The sequence below is a fragment of the Hydra vulgaris genome, chromosome 09 (genome assembly GCF_038396675.1).
Source record: "Hydra vulgaris chromosome 09, alternate assembly HydraT2T_AEP".
NCBI classification, from domain to species: Eukaryota; Metazoa; Cnidaria; class Hydrozoa; order Anthoathecata; family Hydridae; genus Hydra; species Hydra vulgaris.
In genome coordinates, this window is record NC_088928.1 from 4474624 (window position 1) to 4484882 (window position 10259).

The window sequence follows — 10259 nt, forward strand, 5'->3', positions numbered from 1 at the left end:
GTTTCCAATTTTTTTGTACACAAATGGCGACAGAGACTTGGATATCAAAGTTTTAAAGTAGTTAAAATGCCAAATCGAAACGATAAACAAAATTCAACCGCAAAGAGTCGAGCTCGAAAGTTGTATGACAACTTGTTAACAAAACATAATGGATGCATTTTGATGGATGACGAAACTTATGTTAAAATGGATTTCAAACAAATTCCTGGGCAGTGCTACTATGCTCCTAAAATAAGAGGAAATGTGAGTGATAAATACAAGTATGTAATGACTGATAAATTTTCGAAAAAATTGATGATTTGGCCGGCACTTTGCTCTTGCGGCAAAAAATTGCCAATTCATGTTTGTTTGGGCACAATGAAATCTTCGGAATACGTGAAATGTTGTCTTTCTCGTATAAAACGACTAATTAAAGCTCATAGAAGTACTTCAGTATTGTTTTGGCCTGATTTAGCCACAATACATTACTCAAAAGATGCTCAAAAGTTTTACGATGATAATGGAGTGATGTTGGTTCCGAAAAAGATGAATCCTCCAAACTGCCCCGAATTACGTCCTATTGAAAAAAATTGGGCCATCATAAAAAAGAAATTGAAATTAAGTGGAAAAACAGTAAAATCAGCTACAGATTTGAAGAAAAAATTGGATTACGCTGCAAAATTTACTTACTTACAAAATGCACTCTGTCCAGAAACTTATGGGAGGCATCAAAAAGAAAGTCAGAATTTTCTTTAAAACTTAATTTTTTTTTGTTTTTTCCTATCAATATGTAATTTTTACAGTCTTAATTTTTCAGAAATATATTGATTTAAATACATTTAAGCTTTCTTACATCCTTTTTTGATCAAGAAAGGTGGGCAGATTTTTCCGATAGCATGCCTTATTTACAGAGGCTTAATATAATCTATTGAATTCGTTTTCTCTGTTTAAGATGATTGATATAGGTGTGATTCAGTTCCATATACTTTCGTTATATATACTTCAGTTATATATACTTTCGTTCCATATACTTCAGTTTCCATATACGGTTTAAGATGGTCTTCATTGATTCTGGTGCTTACACCACTTATAAAAACATTAAAATTGCGAATTATTTACATACCGGCAATAGTTTCATTCCCTGAAGTTTTGGGGTACTATATTTGTTTGACGGACATATATATGTATATATATGTATATATATATATATATATATATATATATATATATATATATATATATATATATATAAATAGAGAGAGAGAGAGAGAGAGAGAGAGAGAGAGAGAGAGAGAGAGAGAGAGAGAGAGAGAGAGAGAGAGAGAGAGAGAGAGATTGTACACATGTAAGACTTTTTTTTAAATGTAAACATTTATTTATTGAACTAGAAACAAAAAATAATTCATGTCTACCATGATATTATACAAAACATTAAAGAAAAAATGTTAGAAAAAAGGCATGTTTCAAAATTAGAGTGTAGTCCCAGACACATAGTTAAACCATTTTTTACCCATATGACACTAATATGGTATATAATTAACTAGCATTGTAATGTTCTCAACACATTAAAAAAAAAACTTTTAAAAATTGCCTCTGATATATAAGGAATGGAAATGAAAATGTCATCATTTAGAAATATAAACATTAGCGTTAGAGATGGGCCGATTCCGATTCCGATTCTCCCGATTCCACCGATTCTCAAGAAATCGTAAGAATCGCGATTCTCAACTTTTTTTAACGATTCCGATTCTTTTTTAAAAGACTTTTTAACGACTTTATTTCTTTTATTATTACTCCCTTGAAAATTTAAGTTAATATATACACTCTTTGTCGTTGAGATTTTTTTTGTTTAATTTAAGTTAAATCTTCACTTTCGCATTTAATATCATCGTTGAAGTTAAGTAACTGTGAAGGAAAACCTTAACAACAGTAAACGTTGAAAATAAAAGTAGAAGTTTATACTCCAAATTTCAATTGATTGATTATTTTCAATTTTAATCAATTTACCGACGGTAAGTATTATCATAAAGATCTTATTTGCTTGTTTTATTATAATAATTATTATTGTTAGTATTATTATTTTGTATTGTTATAAATGCTGTTTTAATTTCAGAATATAAACATATATATAGTGTCATTATCATGCCGAAACGTAAAAAAAGCGAGGTATGGGACTATTTTGTGATCAATTCAAATGACACTAACTCTGCAATATGCAACTTTTGCAAAACTGTTATATCCAGGGGTGGTGGCAGAGTTTGTCAGTCATACACAACATCGAACATGCTAAAGCATTTAAAAACCTTTCATAAATCTGAAATCAAAAATCAGAAACATGATAAAGCTAGCGTTATCGATTTTAATATATGCGAGGATAGCTCTACCGCAGGACCATCTTGTAAATCCAGTGGATGCAAGATGGTCCTGCGGGTGCAAGTGTTCGCGTCACGGTAAGGAAGGAGGCGTGAACTTCCTGGTTAAATGCACTTCCGCGGTGCTCTGTGACAAGACCGTTAGGACTTCTTGGGGCACCTAAAATAAAAATTGAAAAAAAAAAAAAAAAAAAAAGTGTAGTAAATCGAGGGAACCTCGATCTACTACACTTGCATCCGCATTCACAAGTCTCAACCCTAAGTCTGAGGATGCGGAGATCAATACTAGAAGCTCTTCTTCCACAATTATTTCTATAAAAATGAAGCCTAGATCTTCATCTACTAAACAACCAACAATACACCAAGTGTTTGTAAAGACAAGGCCTCTCACATCTACAGATCCGAAGACAATAAAAATTACAAGGCTTATTGCTGAAATGATATGCACAGATAACCAACCTGTTAGTATAGTAGAAAACTCCGGTTTCAAGAGGTTACTACAGTTTTTGGAGCCAAGGTATACAATACCAAGCAGAAAATACTTCTCGACTATTGAAATTCCTAGCATTTATCAGAAGGTATCAAGTAAAATTCAGTTCTTGGCAAAAAAAGCTAATCATGTGAGTATAACTACCGACATGTGGAGCTCAACAGCCATTGTTGATTACATGAGCCTAACAACACATTTCCTCACAGAAGATATGAAACAAATTCACATTTGTCTTGACGTGGTACCTTTTCCTTATGAGTCCCACACCGCAACCAATCTTGTTAACTTTATGAATGAATTACTTGAGCGTTGGGGGCTACTTGAGAAACTCAATGTAGTAGTAAGAGATAATGCCAGAAATATTGTTTCTGCTATGGAAGTCGGGAAGATTACAAATATTCCTTGTCTTGCCCATACATTTTAGTTGGTTGTGAAAGACGGCTGCCTCGACAATGAACGCATATCTTTACTAACTGCTACCTGTAGAAGAATAGTAGGACACTTTAAACATTCGGTTAAGTCATACAAACTTTTGAGACAATCTCAGGAGATTCTGGGACTGCCTAAACACAGCATTATTCAAAATGAGCCAACTAGATGGAATAGCACCTTCCACATGCTGAACCGTTTAATTGAACAAAAAGATGCGATTCTGTTGGTAACGCCACATTTCCCAAAAGCTACTCGACAAAACAAGGAGTTGTCAACCGGAGAAAGGGAAAGTTAAAAGTGCTTGAAGAGGTCACGCTTACTGCAAGTTCATCGAAAGTGACCACATCAGAAGTTATCCTAATAATAAATGCAGTTAACATGACAATTGATCGCATCAAGGACTACGGAAATTTTAAAGAATCTCTGTGTCAATCTTTCATCGACGTTACAGAGACTGCGAGAACGAACCTTTATATGCTTTTGCAACAATACTAGATCCCAGATTTAAAAACAAGATTTTTAGGAGCAGGACGATGGCTGAGAAAGCTGTTACTTTATTAATTGGCGAGTTAAATGCATTGGACATAGACGAGGGTCATGAAATTAAAGCTGCTGAAAATCAAGAACCTACCACACCTGCTCCAGGTGCTGTCTGGTCATTATATAACCAATTAATCAACACAAATTCTGTAGTAAGTATTGTGCTTCTATATTAGTATTGTACTTTAAATATTGCAAGCCTATAAATTGTTTTAATGTTTTAGATTTATACTGCGCATTGCACAATGTCAGACGAAGTAGCAGTGTACTTGAAAGAACCTCTACTTGCAAGTCACAAGGACGTCTTTGAATACTGGAGGAAACCCAAACTTCTTAACATGAAAAAACTAGCACAGAAATATTTAGGGGCGCCTCTATGTACAGTGTTTTCGGAGCGGTTGTTTAGTACTGCGGGTCTTACCTGCGACCGGAAAAGAAGCCGGTTAACTCCGGAACGAGTGCAAATGCTTGTGTTTTTGAACAAGAACCTCCCGTTTCTTAACTATCAGTACTAGCGGTACTAATATCATATGTAAAAGCTGATTGAAAAGACAACATTCTGTGTATCTGATCACTTTTACCATTATTTTTGACTATATTATTTGTTTCTTAATAATAATAAGCTCCATACAAACATATATATTGTTTAATATTATATTACTTGTTTAGTTGCTATTATTTCACAGGGCCGACGACACGGTTTTCAAAATAGAGGGGGAACACTCCCTTATTTCGAAAAAAAAAGTCTATTTGTAGGTCAATTTTTTTAAAAAGGGGCATGCCCCTGGGCCTTTGGTCCTGTGTCTTTGGTCCTGTTTCACCTGTACCAATATAACTAATTTTGGTGTTTTCACTTTTAAAATTTGCATAAGCATTAAATTAACATGATATAACGGTTAAATTATTAATTTAACTACCAGTTTTAATTAAAATAATAAGAATCGCAAAAGAATCAGAATCGGTAAAGAATCGGAATCGCAACAGAGAATCGGAATCGGAATCGATATTTTTCAGAATCAGCCCATCTCTAATTAGCTTTTTAAAAATGAAAAAAACGTGTCCGATACCACTCGATCATACCTCATTCATAAATACTAGTTTTAAAACCAGTGAAATAAAGTATTAAAGGATTTTTTTTTATGAATATTGTAAATAAAAATGTATTTTTAATCAATAAAAAGTTATTTGTTTACATAAAAATTAGGATCAAAAAATGATGATACATCGCTCTTCTGGTGCTAGGAAACAATATCTTGCACTTCAAGCCAATCGTTTCGGCATATTATGATAGATATTTTGCATATGCCATATTTTCACTCAAATAATGTTTTTATAGTATTTAAAGTCACATAGCTTCTTTAGTTTAAGCAAATTTTTATTAGAAGATTATGTCTTTACTCAAAAAAAATATTTTTTTTTTGCGTCTTACCAAGCACCATATCTAATAGCAAAAGCTAAAAAAGTATATACAAATGGAGAAAAACAGGTTTTACCAACTTCAGTACAGTTTACAGAAACTATTCATGAAGAAAAGTATGCAGATGAATTGCGAAAAATTCCACTCACCGACAATACAGTTAAATGAAAGATTTCAGGTATTAGCTGTGATCAGTTTCAGCAAATTATACAAAGAATTAAAGAATGTCCAAAATTTGAAATTCAGCTCTCTATATATATTTTTGACAGATATAACAACTACATTGACAGGTATTACAAATTTGGCGCAACTAGTTTATGTTTGGTACAGCTACACCTTTAATAAACATGAAGATTTACTGTTTTGTCAGCCAATTAAAGATAATACAATTGGCAAAGATATTTTTCACAACTTAATGAATTATTCAAACAAGGAGGATTGGGCTGGAATAACTGCATTTGTGTATGTTCTTACGGTGCGGCAAAAATGAAGAAGCATCGCCTCGGATTTCTAGCAAAAGTTGAATCTATTGCAAATACACGTTTACCCGTTGTATCTCGCCAATCATCAATTTATAAAATTGCGGCTCATTTCAGTAATAAATGAGTTCAATAATTTTTTTAGTAGAGCAACGCCCAATGAGTTGCATAGCACGATACCAGTATGGGTTAAATTTAGTGGCTTTTTCACTAAAATTTTATTTTGTTGATATAATTTCATATAGAAGTTATGCTAGCACAAATAATTAGATATAGCAATTACCCTACAATACATCATGGACAGATGCACGGGTTATTGCAAAAGCTATTGGTAGTTTTAAGTTTATTGTTTCTTTGGTTGTGTAACTTAATGTGTTGTTTGGGATTAATATGATTAATAATAGTAAGCAACTTCATAATATGATTAGTAAGCAACTTCAGGCAAAATTTTGTGATAAGGTCATTACAATTTTCTTTAAGTCCGGCCCGTACTATTTAATTTATTAAAATTCGGAATTCGGAAGTAAAAAATTTATTGAAATAAATTTTATTTTCCAAATATTGGAATAAATTTTATTTCTCGAAATAAACTGTAATAAAATTAATTAAGTAATTTTTATTCCCTTTTTATTTTTTTATATTATATCCTTTAAATATCAATAATGGAACAAAACAATATTACAGCAGAACCGCTTCGAAAATGAGACAATTTTCGAAGCGGTGAAATAATTTAGATAAGCTTTTAAATTCTTGCCATGGCCTACTTCACGGTGATTCAATACTTATGAAAGCTTGTGATTTTATTATGCGCATGCGTCTGATACAAATAGTAAAATATATAAATATTTATTTACCGTGTTAAAACTTACTATACAGCTTGAAGCATTGTCTCACATTTTTAAAGAAAGTTGGTATATGTTTATTATAATTTAAACAAATAAAATGGTAGTTTACATATTTTAGCTGCTATATGCACAAAATCCAAGTGAAATTTATGTTTTAATTTGTACTATACTAAATGGAACAATAAAGTGTAATATGGTTTAAAATAACACATATACATTTCAATTATGGTCGAAGCAAAATTTTTATGACATTTGGGTTAGTTTTGTATAGAAATATTATTCATTGTCTTTCCAAAATTATCAATTTCTATAACCTGTCATTTTTTTATGAAATGTAATTTCAATATTTAGTTAAGAGCTTTTCAAGAACATCATTTAAAAGATGGTTGAAAAACACCAACAAAAATTATTAAGAGTTTGTAGAATTTGTGGAAATTTGACAGGAAAAGACGCTTTAACAACTGCCGGTAAGACTGAAAGAATATTTAATATTTTTAAAATAAAAACAGATGAAGACTGTTTAGAGGTTCGCCCACAACAAATATGCCTTAAATGTTATTCAACTATGAGAAATATTGAAAAACAAGGAAATAAAAAACTCAATGTTATACCAAAAAGTTGGTTAAAATGTCCAACAAAAGAGTGTAAATGTATTTTTGGTAAGGTTGGTCGAAAACCAAGTCCCAATCTTGGAAGGCCGGGAATTTTTTAAAAGATGGACACAGTTAAATATAAACTTGTTTCTTGAGTCGTTGCCCTTACCTTTAAACAAAGAACAAATTTCTGAATTGAATCTGCAGCTAAATCCACATATAGCATTATGTATTTGTAAGATTTGTGGGAGAATAATGAGTCAACCAGTCATGATCAAAGATTGTCAACATTCGTTTTGCAGTCTATGTATTACATCAAGTATTAAAGGTAAACTCGAAAGTGAAGCAAAATGTCCTATATGTTCAACCTACATCATGATTAATAGCCTTTGCAGTTCTTTCCATATATTAGAGATAATGAAACATTTGTATATCGTATGCCAGATATGTGGAATAAGTTATTTAAAAGACAAATGATTTTTAATTTTGAATAATCATTATAAAGATTTATGTTAATTATATATTTATAGGTTTATTTATTATTATTTTTGGTTATAGCCCATTTGTTTAACTGTTACACCTAAAGCTTACAAGGAAAGTGCATCTTGCAGCAGCAGTACACTGAGAAAAAGACACAGATTCCTGATGGAGCAATCTAATCATCAAGTTGGAAATTCAAATGATTCTCAAATAATACAAACAGCAGTTATGCTAAAATCATTTGATGACAATCAAAAAAGTAAATTGTTAGAAAGTGCTAAGATTGGAATAGTTGAATATACTGCAGAAGAATTGGTTGCTTTTAAGGCTGATGTAGGAATACCATGGAATAAACTAAAAACTTTGACTAGGTAAAAAAATATTTAAAGAATGTTAATTGTTTAGAGAGTAATAAATAGAGAGTTATAAATGTTGTTTTCAAAGTAATGGCGGAAATTTAAAAAAGGCGAAGTTTTTTAACAATGTCATTAATGAAACATTATTTAATATTCCTCTAGATCAGGTTATTTATTTTCAGCACTATTTTTTGGAAATTTATATTGCTGGTAGTGGTTTCAGTGGTAGTGTTGGACCAGTTGATGTTAAATCTAAAAGTAATTATAATTTTGTTTTTAGGTCGCTGTACCCGCTTTACATATATCTTTAGGTACCTATTTGAAGTTTTTTAACATGTTTGAGGATGTCACTTAATAGATATAAAACTTGCTGGAGAACTTGCATTACAAAATAATACGATTGGAAGAGATGGTTTTGACAAATATGTTAACATGCATATTCAATCAAATGTTATAAAAAGTATTATTGATGACTGTGATAATAAAATAACACTTTTACAAGAAACAATTTCAGTGAAAGTTTTATGTGAACCAGACAAAACTGAAAAAATTAAGAAAGTATATGTACCAAGAATACTCCACTATGATTTAAAAAGAAGTGACAAAGTATTGATTGTTACATGATTATGTTTGTATAAAAAATATGAATTTTATTTAATTTAGAACAAGACCTTCGAAAGCTACAAAAAATATATCAATTTCAATTCAATTTCCAACAATTTTTGTAGCATGTTTTAAAATATTTTTTTAGATAAAAGAACTAAATTCATTGAATGAAGCAAACATTCTTGATAAAATTTCAGGTCCCTGCATTCAGCAACTTGATGAAGTTTTAAAGGCTAATCATGTACAAAGACAGGCTTATCATGGGAAATGTTTTGTTGGAAACCATGTTCACACAATGCTTAAGGTTTTTTTAATATATTATATTTCAAAATCTTTATTAGTAAAAATATTTAAAAAATTTTTTAATTTAACATATTTAATTTAGTCTCAACCTTTGCTTGATTTGTGCAATTCTATCCCAAAACTAATTTCTAATCTTGGTTTTATTGACACTGATGTTTATTTACTATCAAATAATGTGAGTCAGAAATTTAAACAGTTGTTTCAATATTATTCAAAATGTCATAACTTCATGAACAGCTCGCAATCTTTTCAACAGAATGATATTCAAGAGCTAGGTAGGAGTTAGAAATTTGATTAATTTATTTACAAAATACCTATTAAATTTTTTTCATATTCGTTAATTATTTAATTTTAGAATCAGCAATACGCAATCTTATGGAATTTTATCGCTTGACTTGGCCAAATGAATCTATAACTCCGAAGATGCACTTGCTCGAATCCCATATTCTTCAATTTATTCAAAAATGGGGATTGGGCATTGGAGTTTATGGGGAACAAGGTGGCGAAAGTTTGCATGCCGAATTTAACAATATTAATCGTTTATTTTGGCACATGAAAGGTTGTAGTCGCCTGAAAAGCACTTTGAAGGAACATTACATACAAAACCATCCAAAAACCAAAGCAATGAAGCCGGAAATTAAAAAAAGAACAACATTTCGAGCGTAAATTAAATTGAGTCCAAATATGTGTATATATAGTTTATATTTGTTTTGAAATTGTATCGTAATTTTGATACGAAGATATCAATATATAGTATTTATCCTAACAAATGCATTATTGATAGAAAGGATACTTTCTAGAACTAGAAAAGAAACTACCCTCTCCCGCATTCTTGGATTTTTGTCGTATGCACAGCCAGGATTTAGACGCATGGATATTTTACTAATTACAATATGTTAATAATCTATGTTGGATACAGGATTGTGAAATGCGCTTCTTTTTTTATTATTATCAGCAGTGGCGAACTGGTCCAGGATGCCAAGGTATAATTGCACCCTAGACCCCTACCTATCCTGAAAAAGGTGGGCCCACTCGGTCAACAGACACAATATCTCATGAGCATTATTTGTGCATGCTATCATAATTATCACAATAATATTTAGCATGCATATAAATTGTTATCATGAAAAGGAATAGATTATCTGATGTTATAGAACATTAGAGCATGTTCACCAAAACATTAGAGTATGTTCACCAAAAAATTGCAGAGTTTTCTTGTGAATTCTTTTATTCTTATACATTTCTTAGATAATATTGTATTTCATACTATATATAACATATAAATAGAAAAAGAGTTATTAAAATTGCATTTAACCCTGAACATCGTGCAAGTTTAGGGTTTTAAATTTCAAAAAGCAAAAAATAAT

The 10259-nt window shown here is 30.9% G+C and overlaps 1 protein-coding gene across 5 annotated transcripts; it reads left to right on the forward strand.

Moving 5' to 3' along the window:
* The first annotated feature begins 6564 nt into the window (after positions 1–6564).
* Positions 6565–9662, forward strand: LOC136084504 (uncharacterized). Of its 5 annotated transcripts, none has more exons than XM_065804546.1 (5): positions 6565–6810; positions 6906–8589; positions 8735–8893; positions 8975–9167; positions 9248–9662. In XM_065804546.1, the coding sequence occupies exons 2-5, from the start codon at positions 8416–8418 to the stop codon at positions 9556–9558; spliced, it is 837 nt and encodes a 278-aa protein (XP_065660618.1). In that variant the 5' UTR covers positions 6565–6810; positions 6906–8415; the 3' UTR covers positions 9559–9662. The 5 variants fall into 5 exon arrangements, with proteins under 5 accessions (XP_065660618.1, XP_065660622.1, XP_065660619.1 ...); XM_065804550.1 differs by having other exon boundaries at positions 7706–8589; XM_065804547.1 differs by lacking the exon at positions 6565–6810 and having other exon boundaries at positions 6817–8150; positions 8264–8589.
* The last annotated feature ends 597 nt before the right edge of the window (positions 9663–10259 follow it).

Excerpts from the sequence above, each read along its gene's own strand:
- LOC136084504 (XM_065804546.1), top strand. The coding sequence starts at position 8,416 with ATGCATATTCAATCAAATGTTATAAAAAGTATTATTGATGACTGTGAT. Across the intron at positions 8,590-8,734 it reads ATTTAAAAAGAAGTGACAAA|ATAAAAGAACTAAATTCATT; the intron begins GTATTGATTGTT and ends ATATTTTTTTAG. Across the intron at positions 8,894-8,974 it reads ATGTTCACACAATGCTTAAG|TCTCAACCTTTGCTTGATTT; the intron begins GTTTTTTTAATA and ends TATTTAATTTAG.